At 22.2% G+C, this 21,182-nt stretch overlaps 3 protein-coding genes and 2 non-coding genes across 7 annotated transcripts; 1 reads left to right on the top strand and 4 right to left on the bottom strand.

The window, feature by feature from the left end:
- Window positions 1-5,372: 5,372 nt before the first annotated feature.
- On the bottom strand, window positions 5,373-5,444 carry Trnad-guc. The gene has a single exon. It is a non-coding gene; the product is annotated as a tRNA-Asp (tRNA).
- A 757-nt stretch (window positions 5,445-6,201) lies between these two features.
- Window positions 6,202-6,320, bottom strand: LOC122714547. The gene has a single exon (XR_006346673.1). It is a non-coding gene; the product is annotated as a 5S ribosomal RNA (ribosomal RNA).
- A 9-nt stretch (window positions 6,321-6,329) lies between these two features.
- On the top strand, window positions 6,330-9,127 carry LOC122714467 (probable ATP-dependent helicase PF08_0048). Of its 2 annotated transcripts, none has more exons than XM_043935815.1 (5): window positions 6,330-6,393; window positions 6,840-8,138; window positions 8,222-8,254; window positions 8,332-8,495; window positions 8,586-9,127. In XM_043935815.1, the coding sequence occupies exons 2-5, from the start codon at window positions 7,037-7,039 to the stop codon at window positions 8,730-8,732; spliced, it is 1,446 nt and encodes a 481-aa protein (XP_043791750.1). In that variant the 5' UTR covers window positions 6,330-6,393; window positions 6,840-7,036; the 3' UTR covers window positions 8,733-9,127. The 2 variants fall into 2 exon arrangements, with proteins under 2 accessions (XP_043791750.1, XP_043791749.1); XM_043935814.1 differs by lacking the exon at window positions 6,330-6,393 and adding an exon at window positions 6,679-6,734.
- Window positions 9,128-10,687: 1,560 nt separating this feature from the next.
- On the bottom strand, window positions 10,688-14,110 carry LOC122714471 (vitamin K-dependent protein C-like). Its single transcript, XM_043935820.1, has 7 exons — window positions 13,872-14,110; window positions 13,075-13,144; window positions 12,829-12,994; window positions 12,550-12,755; window positions 11,624-11,835; window positions 11,285-11,342; window positions 10,688-11,106 (listed from the first exon to the last, which is right to left on the bottom strand). Exons 1-7 carry the CDS (start codon window positions 13,962-13,964, stop codon window positions 10,985-10,987), a joined length of 927 nt encoding a protein of 308 aa, XP_043791755.1. The 5' UTR covers window positions 13,965-14,110; the 3' UTR covers window positions 10,688-10,984.
- Window positions 14,111-15,201: 1,091 nt separating this feature from the next.
- On the bottom strand, window positions 15,202-20,525 carry LOC122714469 (trypsin-1). 2 transcript variants are annotated; one of them, XM_043935817.1, is made up of 6 exons: window positions 20,313-20,525; window positions 19,765-19,858; window positions 19,051-19,213; window positions 17,973-18,175; window positions 16,111-16,313; window positions 15,202-15,761 (listed from the first exon to the last, which is right to left on the bottom strand). In XM_043935817.1, exons 1-6 carry the CDS (start codon window positions 20,388-20,390, stop codon window positions 15,579-15,581), a joined length of 924 nt encoding a protein of 307 aa, XP_043791752.1. In that variant the 5' UTR covers window positions 20,391-20,525; the 3' UTR covers window positions 15,202-15,578. The 2 variants fall into 2 exon arrangements, with proteins under 2 accessions (XP_043791752.1, XP_043791753.1); XM_043935818.1 differs by having other exon boundaries at window positions 20,328-20,525.
- Window positions 20,526-21,182: the final 657 nt, after the last annotated feature.

Here is a 21,182-nt window from a genome sequence, read left to right as displayed (position 1 = left end):
TAATATAAATAATATATTTATCTTTATTAAAATGAAGCAAACATTATTATTTATAATATGAAATATAAATGAAAAAAAGTATAAAACAAATTATACTAAAATGAAACAATAATTAATTATATTTTGTCTTAAAATTTATATTTTAAACTTATATTTTAAAGTATATTTATAAAAAATATTAGTAATTAAATACATGATCAAAGAAACAATAATTTGTTTTTGATTTTCTTTTATTAAAATAAAGTACAATAATGCACAATAAATTATTAGATATTTAAAAATATTTAAAATTTCTTAAAGAATAGTAATAAAAATATTAAATAAATAATATTTAAGTAAGTATTTTTTGAATTAACTTTTAATGGAAAACATATACTATCACGATGATTTTTGAAAATAGATATGATAATCTGCGCAATGAAGTTGTTTAACAGATTTCTAATCGACTATGATAATTGAATTCGTTTTCCAATTAAAATTTCACACAAAATTATACATAAAACTTTTTTTGATTAACAAAACATAAAATATTTTTTATTTTATAAAATATATTATATATAAACAAGAAAATTTATGAAATTTTATTACAATAAAATTTAAAAATATTTAAAATAAAATATTAAAAATATTTAAATTTAACATTAAAATATTCTTAAAAATTATGCATTCATTTTTCCTATACATTTTATAAAAAAGATACATTTATATTATATAAAATATATTCATATTTAATTGTAAATATAATTCGACGTAAAAAAATTTTCACTAACAAAAAATCATCAGAACGATGTTTATTTATCATATTTCATTCTTCTATTGGTTATCATTTTACAACGATATAAACATTATATTGCATTTATATGTGCTATTTATTATATTTTTAATTAATATAGAATATTAGATAATTAATGTTTTAATATTTTTAAATGCGAAAAATTGTTTATATTAAAAAAATAATAAGAATTTTTTTACAATATTTATATATATAAAATTATATATTTCAACTCATAAGAATAAAGACGAAGGATTGGAGAAAAGGCGCGAATGAAGTTTTTTTAAACGATACATATAATATTTTGTTTATATATTGTTTATTTTTTTGAAAAGTGATTTCTGAAAACGTTAAAATATTAGTTTGCATGTAGTGTTTGTTCTTTAATTGTTTTGTTTCTTTAATTGTTGTAATTGTTTCTTTAATTATATTTTCTATATATATATTATTACTTTTAATTAATACTACATTTTTTAAAAATTTTATATTTTATAAAACTAATTATCAATACACAAAACAACGGAAAATTTTATAGCTAATTTAATATTTTGGAAATTATGAAGACAGTTATAAAATATAAAATATATATATTTTATTTTATTAATAATAAAACTTTTATTTATATTATTTTAGTTTGAATTGCTAAACAAATAATTGTTTTGTTGTAAAATTGTTTATTTAATATATTGTTTATTTAATCTATTTGTTTGTTTAATCTATTTTTATTTTTTTTATAATTTTTTTAATAATATAATATGTTAAATTAAAATGATAATGATTATATTGGATTAAAATGATTATTTTTATTAGAATGATTATTTTTATTTTTATTATATTTTACTTAGTTAAAATTTAATTTATTGAAATAAAAGTTTTCTATATCTATTGAACAATATCAACTTTTAATATTAGTAATCACTAAATCAGTAAATTTGCTTTTCTTAATTTTATTAATATTCTTTAAATATTTTTAAATATAATAAAAGATATTAATTAAATATTAAAGTTTATATCTATATCTAAAATAAATTCAAAATATCTAAAATAAATACAAAATAAAAAATCTTTGACTTAATATAAAGTATTGTTTAAATATTAAAAGAAAGTAATTTTCGAAAAAGTAAAATTACAAAAATATTTGGATATGTTTTACAAATTAATAGAAATTAATAAATAAATCATATAAAATAGAATTTATTATTTTCATTAGAGTTTAATAAAATTTATAATTTGTAATATATTATAATTTTTATAACTATATAATTTATAACAAGTTTTCTAACTATTAGTTTTTTGTAATATGAAAATTCATATTTTTTCTACATTATTTTAAATATATTAAATAATAATTTATATTATGCCAAAATATTTTCATTCTTTAGTATGGCTATTATTCTATGTTTCAATATATTGCATTTTTTATTTTATTTATATTTATGTTAAATATAAATATGAAAGTTTAACTAGTATCTAAATATTTCTATAATTCATTAATATTAATTTTAATATTTTGATTTTCAATGTTAAAATTTAATTTTGTTTTCCATTATGCTATATATAAATATCAATTCTTTATTGGTTTATATAGTTTTTTAGTTTGATTTTACTTAGAAGAAATTAAAATAAATTAATTGAGATAAATAATTGAGATAAATATAAAATAAATATAAGAAATTCTATTATTTAATTATTATATAATATATGTATACATATTTAATATTATTACATATATATATGTAATTGTTATATTATTAAATTATTATATTTTTAAATTATTAAAATTAATATTATATAATTATAATATAATATATAAGCAATAATTTATATTTCATAAAATATATGTACAAAAATACAAAAAATTCTATTATTTAAATTGTCATATTTCAAGTTATTAAATAAAAACATATAATTATTTTTAATATCAATTAACAATAATAATATATTTTATTTTTTATGCTTAAGTGGAACTTAATGATTCTTACATGAAAGTACAATTGATTAATAAGTTAAGTTATCAATATTAATATATAAGATTTAAAAGAAAGATATATAAAAATAATAAAATAAAAATATATTAATAATATATTAAATATGTTGAAATATCATCTACATAAAACAAATAAATGTTTTAAATAAAAACATATGCAAAAAATATTATTAATACATGATGTTTCCAAATATAAATCACTAAATATTAATCATGTTATGCAAATTGATTTTGATAATCAAATTCTACATTATGTTTTTATTATTCTACTACTTTTTTATTATTTAATATAAATCTAATATAATATCTATTATCTAATATAAAAAAATTATCTTTATTATCTAATATAAATTTAATAAAAATTATTATTGTGTTATTGATTTTTTAAATTTCTGCTATGTATAAATATTTGTATCTGCAAATATTTTATTTTGTAATAGTTGTTATATTTCTTTTAATAATATTATTATATTATTTATTTATAAACTGTTAAAATAATATTTCATTTACTATAATAATATATATTGACATAAAATATCTGATTTAACATGTAAAGAAATCTATATAATCCTGTTTTTTTTTTGTATTTATAATATCTTTTGTGTCATATTTTTTTTTTCAAACAATATTTTTTTTATTTCCAATATCCTGTAAACATCCACTATGTGAGAGGTTGGATGATTAAAATTTTTCTGATTTATACAATATAAAATTTTATGCTAATTTCAACTCAGTTAATGCAATTTTAAATTATCTTGTCTTGTGTTTTTCATTAAATTTCATAGTTATTGTATACTTCATTTGTATAATTAATTATACTTCCTATTTATATAGCCTAATTATTGATATTTTTTATATATTTGATATATTTGATATATTTTATATTATATGTAATTTTATATCTCAGCTTTTCATAATACGTGATGTTCTATATATGTTCTACATATTCAGTTATTTAAAAAACATAAAATGATTTTCTCACAATTTTTAATATAAATAATAATATATTGTTCTATTTTCAATTTTTAATGAAAAAATCTTGAGTTTTTGAATTTCAAACCTAATTGACTTTCTGATTTGAAATTCTAAATTTCAATTTCAGAAAAACTATGATTCTCTTGAATCATAAGAGAAAGTCTTAATACATAGTTAAGTCTTGAGTCTTAAGTACATAGATGAGAACTTTTTTTATATAAGTAGAAATTTATATTTGTTATTCTTGATAATTTTCATTTTTTATAAGATAGCTAAATTAGTGCCAAAATTCAAAATATTTAAAAACAAAAACAAAAACAAAAAAATTGGTTAAAGAAAAATTATTTTGCATTGTTAGAATGTTAAAGAGTGAATATCAAATATATTGAAATTATGTAATAATAAAAATTTAAGAGGTTATTACATTGATTATTATAATAATATGAAAATATTTATCTTCAAAAAAGAATTTGAAAGTAATTTATAAGTATTATCTAATATTGAATAAAACGATGCAATTTTATATCAAAATTGTTATATTATTATTATATATATATATAATTTTATAATATAATTTTTTAAATCTCACGTATAATTAAAATAAAATTTTACGAAAGAATAAAGGAAATAAATTAATAAAAAATTGTTTATGAAAAATATAATTTTTATTGAATAGTAATAAAATAGTAAAGAAATCGATAAAAAATCAATGAAAGAAAATGAGAATTTAAAAACAAAATCAAAATCTAAATTCTAGAAAAAACTGAATAATAAAGTTAATTAACGCATAATTCAGGAAGAAAAGATGTAGTGAATTGAAAATATTCATTATTATTCATTTTGATTGAGTCAGGTAATGAGATGATGCACATTTTGTTAACCCAGAATTTATCCTTCAAAAGTTTTTAAGTAACAAATGATATATGCATATATAAATAAAATATATAAATTTTCCACTTTATATTATTAATTTTTTAAGAAATTCTTCCTTTTATTTCTTTCTTTTAATTAATATTAATAATTATAATGAATAATAATTAGAACACTAAAAGATTTCACGTCACTATTTTTCATTTCATAATTACGTCGAATATTTTTTTTTTGAGGTTATTATCTATATGTATTATCTATATTTATTATCTATATGTAAATGATTTATTGTTTATATGTTTAGTCATTTTTCATTTTTTTTTGTTTTTATCATCAATAATTAATTTTTATATTTGTTATTACGAAATAACTACAAAACTAATTATTTATAATTTAAATTTGAATATTAAATAAATTTAACAAACTTCACAGTACGAGAATGCGCATATAACTGAATGAAAAACGGTATTATTGAGAAGAAGAGAAAGAAGATTAAAGAGAGACTTTCCTTTGCACATTCATATATTTGTAATGTGACTTTTTTAGCCAATTAATTTAGTTTTATGAATATATTGTTTGCAAGGAGCTAACTAAATGACTAAGAATTTCATTTCTTTTACTACTCTTTTCTATAGCTTTGCAGTATAATGCATTTATTACGTCAATAAATAATATTTATAAATAAGACGTAATTATAGGATATAAATATATAATAATAATATAAAAATAATGATATAAAAAAAAGAAAAATTGCAAAAATTTAAAATTCTCCCCGGCGGGGAATCGAACCCCGGTCTCCCGCGTGACAGGCGGGGATACTGACCACTATACTACCGAGGAATCTATATGTGTTGGATTTGCTAAACTGATACTATAATTGTAATTTAGTTGTAATTATTAGTATTTGACTGTATTATTATTATATTTAGATCTATGCTGAACAGTAACCGACTTATGATTCATTTTTATAATTGCAAAATACAATAGAACATATATATGGCGCATTGAAGAAAACTAATGTTTAAAATTTTACAATAATGTTTTTCAAATAAAATTAGTTTTAATAAAAATAAATTGACGCAAATAATTTTCATCTATAATAATTTTTTATTAGTTTGATAAAATTAGATCTCGATACTTTATCTCAAAGGCGAAATTGAAATTTTTTCGTGGTTCCAACACAAATATTAAACCAGATGTTATAGTACTAGATCAGGATATTTAATCTATTAGAAAATTGTAATAAGTTATAGAATTTTAATTTTATCCTTTGAATAAAATAATGGACGAGGAATGATTTTTGTAATATCACTTTTTTTTGAAATACTACATGCATTATAATTAAAATTTAAATATATATCTATTCTCTAATGAACTATATTTTAATTTATTTTCTATCTTAAACTATGTTAGAATATTATTTTTTTGTTCATATATAAATTTTATATATGGATAGTAAACAGATTCAAATTGCTATAAATAAAAATATAGCTTACAACCGTAAAATTAAGGAAATAATAAATAAATAAATAAACAAGGAAAAAATATTAATCAAAAAAAATTATTCATATGAGGATATAAAATAAAAATAAAAAAATACCAACAACACACGGTGTTCCCAAGCGGTCACCCATCCAAGTACTAACCGTGCCCAACGTAGCTTGACTTTGGTGATCGGACGAGAACCAGTATGCCCTACGTGGTATGGTCGTTGGTGATATGTTGTAATTGTACACAATTTAAAAGGGATTCAATATAAGATAAAAATAATGGAAAAATCTATCTAATTGTAAGTTTTGCGCTATAAATAAAATTATTTTTTAATTTTTTTTATTTATTATATTTCGACTATTATGTCTATATATTTAAATTTATATCGATTTTATTTATATTTAATACAATTTTTTAATTGCATGTTCATTGCAATTTTAATGTTTTGAATATGTAATTTCTAAATTTATTATTATAGTTTATATATATAAATCATAAATAATATATCAAAATCATTTTTTCTCATATAATCGGTAATTTAGAAGAGAGAATACAAAATCATATGAAGTAACGAATCTATTCTGCATCTTGTCTGTGCTTATGTATTTCTAATATATCTTATATAAAATAGTAATAATGGTAAAAAAGACAATGTTTATTATTATATTATTGTTTATAAGATTTTTATATAGTATATAAAATAAAAACATTTGAATAAATATAAAGATTAAGATGGTTTTTTAGGTTATGTATGATCAATCAGAAGAAAGATGGCGTGTATATAAAATTCTATAGTTGGGTCTGTATTAAATAAATTAGATTCTGGAAGGTTATGTTCATTAAAACCTCAAAATAATACACAGTATTCATAACACATGTTAAAACAATTAGTTGAAAAATTAAAAGTTATATAAAACATTAATTTAAAAGATAAAAGAATAATGGATAACTACATAACTCGTTCAGCTTTTAGTTTTGGCATTTTTGCTTTTTTTCTTTATTTTATAAAAGTGTCAAATGTATTAAGTGTATCAACAACACAAAGTATTATAGATGTAATAAAAAATGACAGTGAATTATGTAAAATGCCGACAATTTTATATGAAAATAATATTACAGCGGATTGTTATAATGTAACATATCCTGAAGGAGAACATGTAATTGCGCAATATGATATGACATATACGAATATACGAAATTTTTTATGTTTAATATTTTATGATACATTGTATAAAGTTTGTCAAGCTAAATTGCAAAATCAATTGAATCATACTACTTTCTATTCAAATATTCAACGATATTTCCCTGAAGAGAATGAAAATGATCAGACAAATTTTTGTAAAAATATTAAAGATATTAAATTTGCATATAAAAAATTGGATCCATTATTATCACATGCACATTTTAATAATTCTCATGTATGTTCTGGTGCATGTTTTAATTTATCAGGAAAATTTATTCCACTTTGTGCAATATTATCATGGAGCAAAAGTATTGATGAAATAAAAGAAGATTTTGGAAAAAAATCTGAAAATAAAGTTGATAAAAAACCTGTTATAGGTATAAAACAGAATTTTACAGTATTAAATGAAATTTCTAATGAAACAAAAGGAGATACTGATAATAAATATAAAACAACATCTAATGTGAAAAATATTGGGTTAGAACAAGAATCCCAAACTGAATTTGTTGAATTTACTGCAACAACATTTGATTTTGAAAAAACAAAAGAATTAAGTGCTACAGGTCATATTTTTGAAAATTCAGAACCAACGCTACATAAAAAACTTGATAATGATGATAATAATAATGATGTAAAACCTAAGAATGATAAAAATAATAAAGATATAAATTCAAAAACATTATCTAAAAATGATGAAGATTTAAAAAAAAATGAAAACAATAGAATAAATACTATAAGTAATGAAGCTGAAAAAAATATGAATAATATAAATGATGATTATAAAACAAGTACAATATCAGATAATACTGAAGATCATGAAAATTTTGCTAGCATCAAGCAAAATGGAAAATTATCTGATGGTATTATTTAATTCGTTTTCTTTAATTCTTACTTTAATATATAATTTAACTGTATTTAAATTTAAATTTTTTTTTTTTTTTAGATACAAATGATGGTTCTGACCAATCTGATGCTGGTAAAAAATAATTTAATAAAAAAAAGATATTTTATAATTTTTGATATATATTTATATTTAATGTATTTTTATGTCAGCAGATCAAGATCAAGGTATACCTGAACCATCTGAGCAAAGAGATATCTCAATACCTCAATATCATCCTATAAGAACAGATGAAGAATCTCATTTTCTTACTTACTTAACTGCACTTTCTTTAATCTTTGTAATTGCATATTTTGTTTATCAGCATAAACAGAAAGTAAATAAGTATTTTTTTTTCTTATTTATAAAATTTCAATCATTTGTTTCTATTCTTGATATTTTACATTTTAGTATTTTAATATTACAGATAATAGCTATTATAGTAGAAGGACGAAGATCACGAAATCGCGCTAGACGACGACCAAGCACTGCTAATTACCGTAAATTGGATTGTACATTAGAAGAAGCAGTTACATCACAATGTAATGCAAATGTTACCCATGTTATATACTAATGCATGTATCAAATATTTTAAAGCTATTGTATAATAGCACGCGTGTAACATATTATTTTGTATTCATGTATACTTCTATTATAATATGAATTTATTTTTAACAAATTATTTGTTAATATTTCATTATTTTGTTAATATTTAATATAATTATTTGTTAATATTTCATTAAATATTATTAAATTAGATATATTAGCAAATAATATAACATTTAATTTTAAATTATAATAGCTAAAGCGCTTTTGCTTACTTTTAAACTCAGTTTGCTTAATTTACTTTTAAACTCAGTAACCTATTTTTTCCAGTGAGCTTTTAATATTATTAGCAATTTATTCATTGTTTATATATTACATGTAATTTATTTTTAGCATATATATATTTTTATTGTGATTTTATTATAATTCTTTTTAGAGTTTTTTCATTTTCTAAAAATATTATAATATACATATATAATTATTACAATAAAATATAAATTTTATTTTATTATACTACAGAGGAATTGACAAAAATAAAGTTTAATTTAACTTGTTTTAAAAATGTAATTTGAAATTTAAATATATTATAATTTTATTTAATTAGATATATGTAATTTTATATTTATGCTTTATAATTTAAGATTCATTACATTATTTAATATTATTTATTTTTTTAAAATTTAGAAATTAAAATTTATTGTAATTAATTAATTTTAATTATTAATTAATTAAATAATTTTATATTCAAATATTATATATATATTTTTTTACATTTAAAAATATAAATTTTAATATTTTATTACAATTAAGTGAATTTTAATATTTCTCAAAATTTATTTTTGTTATTATATCGAATTACAAGCAATGATGTAAATATAAATATATAAATCGATTAAAAATAATATTGATATAAAAAAAATTATTTATTTATTATTTTGACTTTTAAATTTGTTTTTTAATAAATATATTATGAATAATTTTAAATTAAATTTTTTAAATATTTCCTTTTATTGAATTTTTTCATTCATTTATATGTAAAATTTTCATTCATATATATATGTTATATGAAATGATGAATGAAACACGTATTATAGTTATACATTTTTTCAAATAGTTCCTTCGATAATATATATATTGTATTGCAGTATATGTTACTATATCATAATCAAAATTTTTATTTTCAATATAGCATGTGGCGAAATATTATCCGAGACAAATTTGTAATCGTACATCATATTTATTATTTAGAAAATTTGAATATACTAATCCTACAATGATATAATATATAATACTTATTTTTAGTATTCAACATTGTTGCAAATATAAAACTTATAATTTTCTTTTAAATATATAATTAATACATAAAAATATATCAATGAATTTTTTCATAATTTTTTGTATGATGTAAATATACGAAATACAATTAAATCTAAAAGATTGCAATAATATCTATTTGATGTATCGAAAAAGAAGTATATCATTGTAGAGTTAATAAAAATAAATATAAATAATATAGATACTTATATACATGTATTCCGTTCAAGTGAATTTAGTGCACAAAATATTCAAGTGTTTATATGGATATTCATATATTTATACCTTGGTCACATTTGAATGAGTTATTGTATGTTCGTTGATAATTACATCAAATTAATTTTTTATAATTGCAAATACCGTCCACTTATACACGCATTTACGATATCGAATATGTAATAAATTTCTTACAACAAAATAAATATTATTGTATGTAAGCAAGAATATTATTCATACTGAAATTGTTGAAAATAATTATTTTTTTGTTTATTAAGAAATTATATTAATATTTATTAATGATTTTATTTTTTTTAAATTTAAGATAACGGATCAGTAATAATATTACTGATATACATAATATACATAAAGCATTACGAATTGATTTTCTTTAAAACGATGCTGTATGCTGATTTCTTTTTTATTTAAATTAGATAAGATAAGTATTTTAAGAGCATCGAATTTTGAGGGGAAAAGATGTAAATGTTTCTAAATTTATTTAAAACATTAAAATGAATATTAATTTTTTGTTATTAGAATCGCTGTTGCCAAATAACATTTAACATGAAATTAACATGAAACATATTTTTTTATTCTGCATAATTAAAGAAAATAATTAAAATTTATATTAAATAATGAAATTTTTCTCATGTTGAAAAATAATAAAAATAAATTTATTTATGAATCATTTGATAATTCAATGTAAAACAACTTGTTGAAGTGCAAGTACTGTAAAAAAATAATAATCTATTATTTTGAACAATAACAAGCATCATTGGTTTGTTGTAATATCCAATTTAAATGTGGACCAACTCTTGTGAATATCGAAACTGCAGGAATATTATCACACTTGTTTATATCTGAAATTATACCTGTTACAAAATAAGATATTGTCATTAATTCATTATTCTTAGCCTGAAAAATTTTATTTATAAAAAAGTTTTATTATACTATATACTAAGGCTACTGCGATAAAATGATTACGAATATTAATTACAATTATTCGTGTAACTCAAAGTTAAGTAATTTAAAAAAAAATGTTATGCGTACCAATTAGATCATACACTCCAAAATATGAACGATATTGTACTGAGGAACCCACGTCGTTCTGAAATGTATATTTCTATATTTAGATATTTAAAATTTTATCAAAATAACATAAATAAATAAATAAATTGAAATAAGATTAAAAAAAAAAAAGAAAAAAAAATTACAAATTCTACTTAACTTGTAAATTATAATTTAATAATAATATTTTTCTTCGATTCATCTAATTATTCCTTAATATTTACTTTTTGTAACAAACTTATAATTATAATATCCATATTTGATTAACAACTGTACTTAATTAAAACGATTAAAAATAATATTGTCGATAAGTTAACATACCTCGCATACAATAGAATTTCCACCTAATACTCCAACACAACCGGAATCGTTGTGAAAATTCATAGGATTTATTCCAGATTTGACACATTCCTCGTGCCCTAAAATTGGAAGTCCCAATTTTCGTGGTCGACAAGTTTGATTGTTGTTTTGATCGTCTATATTCTTCACCGTCCATCCGACCAAGGTTCCAACTTGTCCGAGATAAGTCGAACCTTAATATTGTAAATAATGATATAATTTTGCATTAATTGTACTTATTTATCAATTTTTCTTTTATCATTATACAATATACGTATGTTTAATCCGTCAGCCAAAAATTATTTTTTCAATTTCTTATAAATTTCTTTAGAAGTTAGTTTGATTTATTGCAAGTTATATTAATGATATATAAAGAAATGAAAAATAAAAATGTAGAATTTTGAAAAAATATTTTTTAATAATGATAAAACAAGCATGGTTTCCCAAATTAAAGATGCGTACATATTTGAAAACTAAAATTTTTATGAGTATATAAAAAAAATTATTATAAGTATACATATTTCAGCTCTTTCTTATATTATAAAAATTTTATATATTATATCATAAAACTTTCGAATATTTTTAAAAATAACGAAGAAGATATTGAAGATGTTATTGGATACATTTTTTAAATTTTTCTAAACTCATATATTGTTATTAAACTGGAGAAGTTTTACATATTTATGCAAAATTTATATGTATAAAAATCTATGGAATGCATGTGATATTGAAAATATTCATAACAAAGAACACATTATTTATTTCAATTTCATAATTGTATTCTATAAAAACGTAAATTTTCATAAACCTCCGCAATTTAATTATTATTTTATAAGTAGATTATTTGAAAAAAAAGAGAATAAAGTAAAAAAAATTAATTATAAAAATTAAATATGTGAAATACATGCCTGGATTTGGTAAACAGATGGGTGATAGCCTTCTCTCAAATTTAACAGCTTGACTTAATTTGATCAATGCCAAATTATGAGCATGAGACTCCATGTTATACTCTGGATAGAGAATCAACGATTCAACGCTGATCGTGCTCGATGACACGTCCAAATTACATCGATCGTATTCTCCAAGGGATACTTTTACTTCCGCCGCCGTTACGCTGAAAATAATATTCTCAAATTTTTTTTCTTTTAAAATTAAAACAAATTGAAAATTTTATGCAATTTACGAACCCAATCAATTGACTGGCCGAAGAGAGAACGTAACGATCGTTTATCAGAACTCCGCTGAGAAATTTCGATTTCACGTGAATATTCGCAAGCCATGGAAATTCGTGAACTTTTGTATATTCTCCACCGAGGAATCGTGTTTCGCCAAATCGATTTGGTCGCCCGCAAACTATAAACAAGTTATATTTAATAATCAATGAAGAATTTAATCAATAAGTATCTGATAATATTCATCAAATATTCTCTTACGACAATTGCCACAAGTTTTGAATCTGCCCAACAGGAAGTCCAAAATGCCTCGTGTTTCCCGCAATTTATTCTAATAAAAAGAGTAACGCGAAGAGTTGTATTTCGTACAAATATAAATATATGAAACTCTCCGCGAATAATTTAATTGTTATTTTATACGTTATTATATATTTTTAGCATTCTTTCGAACGTTAAAATATTGAATTTATTTTTATGAATTTCTCGCTAATTTTACGATATACAAAGTGATAAATCATTTAATTATTTTGTCATAGATAGTTTTATTGTTTCAGATGGAAAGATCTTTCCATCTTTTTAGCGGACAATAGTTATTACCAGTTTTAGCAGTGTAAAAACGAATTATAGTGAATTTATTGAAGTTTAGTCAAGAATAGAATTGAAAATACACGACGATTTAATTAAAATCGCGAAGAAAATCAATAATATAATTTTTCAATATTAAATACGATATTGAATTTTAGTTTCGTAATTTATTAAAAATAGCGAATATAAAATATTTTCTACTTTATATTTAATAATTTCTTATTACTTGTTTTTCCCCTTATCATATAAATAATGTAATACAATTAAAATCTGATCTTGAAATTTGAATTAAATCTTATGTATACACAATTTTATACTCAATTTATACGTCTCTTCTCATTTTCTTTATATTTCATTCGTCGTCTCGACACGAAATCAAATTAGAAAAAATGGACACAAACGACGAAAACGTTTAATCTATATTCTATATCGAGAAACAAATATCGAAGATGTCGTAAAGAAAAATCGCTTACGGATGGAGCAACCTCGATACAGCGAATCGATCTCGTGGCGAGCACCAACAAAAGACCGCATACGAGGTATTTAACGAAGTTTTGCAGCTTCATGGCTTTTCTCTCGGCTGTCGAAACGGTACTGGGTCCGGTTGAACGGTCGGTTTGTCTTGTATAGCGGGATTATCATTGCCCGCATCTCGAGCAGTGCACAAGGCCTTTTCATAAACGTCGAATCCACGAAAGTTATCGGCCCAAGAATTCGCTCTTGGTTGTCTCGTTTGAATGGTAACCGGTCGCCAACCGGTTGCTCGGTACCGTTAGAGGATTTCAAGATAATGTGATCAGAAGTCAATCCGTGGAAATGGAAATACGTTTGACACGTATGATAAGCTTTGAGTAGAGAGTATTGGCTTCGATTCGAAGGATGATGCACGCATTGGTTTCAGCTTTGCATATCGAATGTAATGATCTTATTGATTCACGGGCACAGTAATTGAATCACATCGATCGGACGAATTGATAAATCGATCTTGCAGCAAGGGTTGATTCATTTGTAACAGAAATTTATGAAAAATGATGTTAATTATTTATAGAATATATATTGTTTTGATATTAATCGATGGTAATTAATTAGTAATAGGTGTTAGGTTTTTATTTCAATTTTTGACGAATTTGTAAATTTAGAAATAATGAGCGATAAAATATTTAATTTAATCAATTCATCGTTTTATTAATTGGAAGCATCGTTTATTATATACAAGAGAAGCAACTCAAAAATTTTATTCGTATTGTACAAAACGTTTCGTATTGTTCAAAATTTATATAAATCCTTAATAACTCAGCGATTGTTAAAAATGGATTTATTCTTCTTTCGCTGCAAATTCCACAATTCTATTTTTATTACTTTATTTTGATTGAATTTCTTAATTTTGATGTTAATGCATGCGATTAATTTCCTATAAAATAATTAATCTTAATAGAAAATAACATTGATAAATTTTGTTTCGTGTATAGGGAATTAGTGAAATTTCGAGGAACTTAATAAAAGAAAACATGTAAAACATGATAAATGATTTAAGTTATTCAATAAACTAAATAAAATTTTTTGTTATTATCAGGATAAAATAAGTTTATAGATAATTATCGTTGCATAATTTATGTAATAATAAACGTTTATTGACTGTCTCGTTATTGAGCATATTACTTGATCTTTAAAATGATTAAAATTTTCACTTATATTTGAACAGATCGTGTAATTTTTTTATTTCAATTGATCTTATATTTATATTATAAATCGTGATTTTTATATTTGTTGTAAAAAAAAAATACAATAAAATGAATAAATTTATGATCATTAACAATAATAGATGAAAAATGATATACAGAAAAATAAAAAATTTGAGTATTTTGTAAATATATATGTATTAAAATTATTTTTGAGCTTCGTACTCTCCATTTGAGTCATTTATTCAGAAAAACAAATTTAATTTTTGAATCACTTCGAATATCACTTATATTCGACACATATTTCATGTGAAAACTGATTGTTAATTAATATTCGTAACGAAATCAAACGTTTTTCTCACGTGCACGTGAATTATGTTATAATATTTCAAACTTGTATTTATCTCTCTCAACGTGATAATTTTTCAATGCTAATAATTGATACGACAAAGCAGAGAAATCTATTGGTTTGAACATCGTTGTGTACAATAATTATTGTTCTTAATTCTGTTCACAGAAACAACCCTCTCGAGAATGATAAATGATCCAGTCTATGTATCGTGTTACTCTCGTATAAACACCAGGATATCCTGGCCGAGCACATCCATTTCCCCAGGATACTATACCTATAAGCTCATATTTCTTGTCTTCGCGTTCGGTTATGAGTGGTCCTCCACTATCACCCTAAAAAAAAGAAAGAAGGAAACCTAAAAAAATCTAAAAATCACATCTGTACGATATTTTTTGCGTCAATTGGAAAAATAACCTATTCCTTTTTTTTCTTTTCTTTTTAATACGATATTTGTTAAAATAACTGTTTTATCAACGATATATAAATAATTTTACGTACAAAAAATTAATTATTATTTCTGAATTTTATTAATTTTCAATTATCATTATTTCAGTTATGCAAAAATAAATAAAGAACGTATTCTTTCTCACTTTCACACGAAAAATCGCTCATCAAACTTCTGCGAACATTCTATGCATATTAAATATAATTTTTTAAATCGAACATCGAGATAAAGCTCACCTGACAAGAATCCTTCTGGCCATCGGGATATCCTGCGCACATCATGTTATCAGAAATCATGCGTGGATTGTAGCTTGTGTTACGGCAATCCTGAAGGCTCATAACCGGTACTTCGACTTCCTGCAGCAGGCAAGAAGGCTTACCATCCTCGTACAACGTACCCCAGCCGGACGCGATTGCCTTCGATCCGATGTATTGCTTATCTGAAACCCATTAACACGGCCCGTATGTACACAGGAGAAGAGAAATATCATGCAGAAAAAAAAAAGAGAAAGAGAAGATTGCGGTGGAATGGTAATGGTATGCATCGATATCGATTGGTATGCAGTATTGGTATAGTGTTTTTAGAATTATTTTTCATTTGACTTGTCACTTGTGGTGTTTATCCATTTGCTTACTTCTCACCTGGATCTGGACACCTTATTTGACACGAATTATTTAATAATTAGATAATAGTTGTTGCCAATAGTTGTTTGTGCATCAGAGTTTCATTGTTTTGATCGAAAGTAGTTAATCGCGTTACTGAATTCGCTATAGGTACCCGTATATTGATCAATTTATAATTTCGCAACAATAAATAATGATTGAAATGTTTGTAACGATAAATTAATTGTTCTAAGAATTTCTATCGATGTGTGCTATTTGACGTCTCGTTTTGATGGAGTTATTTGGTGAGAGATGTTACTTTATACGATTGAATAGTGGATTTTTATGAGATCCAAATATACGAGTGTTTAATATTATTGTGAGCAATATGAAGCAAATGATAAAAATTGGTGTGTAAAAAATATTGGTTGAGACTTATTTATTAAACCATTTAAGTTTGCACTAAAACGATTTAATAAGATAGAACTCATGTTACAGAATTTTATTTATTAATTATTTATTTATTAAAAACATTTTATTTATTTATTTATTTTATTTATTTATTTTATTATTTATTTATTTATTTATTTATTTATTTTATTATTAATTTTATTTATTTATTAAAAACATTTTTAAAAAAATATTGATAGAATGTGATAGATGAAGATAAAAATGTCTCACACTATCTCTGTCTTGTTTTATTTAGTACGAAATTGATTATAATTTATTAAATAAACTTTAATTGATATTTTTATATTTATTTTAATTTTTAAAATTAGTGATATATAATGCATGAATATTATGGCTATGAAACTGTTCTACAATTAAAAGTTTGGTGTCTCATATTTGTATCTCATATTCTATTTGAAAAAATTAATTTATAGATTGAACAATATTATTTTTTGACATTATAAAATGTCTTTGAAATATATTTAAAACTTCAGTATTACTACCTAATTATTATCATTATATTTCTGTTATGAATTGTAATATTTATATACTAAATTATTTGTGATTATTTCCTTATTACAAAAAATCTATTTAAAAATATAAAAATCTACAATCTATTGATTAATTAATTGTTTTCAATATTCAAATATATTTCAATATTATTCAATATTAATAAATATCTTTCAAAGATCCATTCTAGAAAAAATATAAAAATGTCAATTAAGATGTTAATTAATGTTATTTAGATGTTAATTAATGTTAATTAATTTAGATATCAAATTATAGATAGTTTAAGTTTGTTAGATGAAATTCAATTAAAGTAAGATGATTCCATCTTCGTTTCATTTAATGCAAACTTCAATTACTTATAACTGTTAATAAATAAGCTTCTTTTTTGTTTGTTTTCCCTCTAAAACCTTTCAAAGATGTCCAATGAATATATTAACACGAATATTACAGAATAACATACACATGACAGACTTTATAGAGAATGAACATCTTTAACATTTGCACATTTGTGATAATAGAAATAGTGAAATAATCACCTCTTACTGATGGCAGACATATGGGTCTTATGGTATCGCTGAGGGGCACTCTTTCGTTAAGACGTAACAGGGCAATATCATTGTCGAAATTGAGGAAACTGAAATCACCGGTTAGCACTCTCACCACGTATCTGGTTTCTGCCCCTTTCTCGGTGCACCTGTCATGTTCACCGAACGTGACCTTGATCATGAACCACATGAACCTGAAAATGGGGCTAGGAAAGTTGATCATGCTTCTCTGGAGAACTAATCTTATCATTTGTAAATTAAACCAGAGATTCGAAAGACTTTGTTTGGTTCATTATATGTATAATGAATTGTTTTAACTTTCTACGAGTGGTAATTTTGTTTATTTCTGTAAAAAAATTAGGTAACTAATTATAGTTTCTGATTTATAAATTAAAATAATAATAGTTGTTACGAATATTAATTAATTTCATAATCGTCGTTTTAAAGGATCATTTTATAAAATATATCATATTATAAAATATTTTATAAAATATATCATATTATAAAACGAAGAATTGCCATAGCTGCAAATGAAAAATTTATAGCGAAGAAATAAATAGATAATACTTTGATAAATGAACGATTGATTTTGAGCGAATTGCAATTAAATTCTTATTTATTACAGTATCTGATTATATATGACAAAACAACGAAAAAAACTTAAAAAAGCAAACAGTTAATTAATGTTAACATATTATATCCATTATATTGAATTACTTTATAATTATTACTCGATTGCTATAGTTATTGATTGAATTCATATTTTTGATATTCTTTATTTACCACATATATAAAATTTTTTAAATAAAAATTATCATTAGAGTATTATTTTGATTGAAAAGAAAAATTATTTTCTCATGATAATTAAAAATAACTATTATTATTTTCTATCAAAAACGACATCGATTATGAGATAATAACTTAATATTACTTAATATCAATAAAGTATAAAAAAAAAAAAATAGAACAAATTAAATTTGAAAAATAGTATAAAAAGTTACATGTATGGATATATAAATTTTATTATACCATTATAGAGGATTAATTGCCTGTTTTGGTTAATACTTACCCTTTGACACAATGAGCTGCTGTGAGTACATATCGATCATTTATCAATGTTCCACCACAATAGAATTTGTTCAAATACGAAAGCCTGGCCATCCATGGGAATTCATTCATACGAGTCGTTTGACCACCAACTATTCGACTTTCTTCGTTTCGCAGGCCGCAGCCTAATAGTTTGAACAGTTAAACGTGTTAGCAACCTGGTTTTCTTAACTAGGAATCGTAGTTAACGGTAACGAAAAATAAAATAATAATAACGATAAGTTGGCAATATTGACTGTTATATTAGAGCTTGGTGTTAAAATGTTTTAGAACATGTAGTGTTAAGTTAATGTCAATACGTATGTAAAATTTAATTTAAGATTCATTAAGATTATAAATAATATCCTTAAATGGTATAGTATAATTCAATAATTATTATGTGATTAATATTGTTATAATTATATAATATATAATAGTTTTTTAGTTAGCAATAATAAGTCCATTTTAATATTGAATGATATTGAATAATATGACAGTAATATTAATTTAAATGTTAATCAAAAGATATTAAAAGACATGATAATGAATATTATGAATAATTAAATATTTAGAGAAAAAATAAAGATTATTTCCAAAATATTGTATCATTTTGATGATACATTGTTGCATCATATTATTCTTAATAATTATTAATTATTATTTTTGATATTATTAATGGAAATATAATTGTACTTACTGCAGTAACATGGTCCAGGTGCTTCTACAGCATACGGTGGTTTATTACCAAAAATACCAAAAAAGTTTTTCACCTTTTCACCAATAGTACTTGCCTAAAAAAAGTTCATTAAATTCAATATAAGTTCTTATTAACAATTCAATATATAACACAAAAATTATATTTAATATCTCCATATAAACTATATGTTTATTTAACTGTACATTAACTTATTTAAAAATTAACATTAATATTGTTTCTTTTAAGAATAAAATTTAATTCATATTACATTACGTTCTACTTTAAATTACTTTTTGAAAAGCAAATATAAAATCTCGATTCCAATTGAGACAAAAATGATCAATAAAAAACATTTTTACAAATTCAATGATTATTCCGCAATTATTTAATAAAATAATTCCTCAATTATCCCCAAATTATTAAAACAATTAAATAATCATCCTATAATTAAATAATAATATTTTACAATTTTTTGCATTTCATTTGCATCTCCTCTTACAGTACCGTTGATATTATGATAAAAATAAGTTTTACCGCAAAGATCTTACTATGTGATGTCTTACTTGACAACTTCTTGAAGCCAGAGCCAGGATCACTAGTAATCCAATGCACGGGGAGAACCTCATTTTCCGTCAATCAAATTCTGCCCGCGTTTATTATCCGTGCGAAACACGTTGAACACGTTCCACAGAAAGGATTCTCTCTGTTGATGAAGGATCCGCCGCGCGGACACTGTCAGGAACGAGTTACGAACATATCCCTGGCTGGGAGTTGCTATCGCCAGTGTCCCACGGCAACTGAGGACGACTCACTTCGAGGAAGGTGATTGCTATTCCAGAAGAGAAGGAGGACACGACTGGTCGGCGACTGGACAGTACCTGACCAGTTCGGGTTCACGTTCAGGGTCGAATTACGGGTGACTGTTATTGACCTTCATCAGGGTCACGCTAGGTTTTTCAACGATGATTGCAGTTTTTTTTTTTTTTTATATGGATTTGGATGCATTTAAATATTTTTTGATATTGTAATTTAATTTAGAAATGATGTTTAAATCTTGATCACGAGCTAATTTTATATTTATTAAAAATCCACGTGCGCTATCTTTTTCGATTGAAAATTTGCTATTTGATTATTGATCACATTAATGATATATTTATTGTATTATTGTATTAAATAAAAATTGTATAATAATAATACATATATTTTTCATGGTAAATAGTCGTTTAAAAAGAACTTGAAAAGAAATCTTATCGATTTAGTTTATCTTCATTAGATTATCGTTTTGCAGCAACTAATAAAATATTAATGAAAATATTAATGAAGAAGAGCATTTGAAAATACTTACTTATATATTACAAAAGTAGATTTTACGTGAAAAATTCAATTTATTATTAATATTAATTCGATCGTTAAATCAA

This window comes from Apis laboriosa, unplaced genomic scaffold (assembly GCF_014066325.1).
Source record: "Apis laboriosa isolate Shangri-la unplaced genomic scaffold, ASM1406632v1 scaffold30_cov140, whole genome shotgun sequence".
Lineage (NCBI taxonomy): Eukaryota > Metazoa > Arthropoda > Insecta > Hymenoptera > Apidae > Apis > Apis laboriosa.
This window is presented reverse-complemented; position numbering and strand designations above follow the sequence as displayed.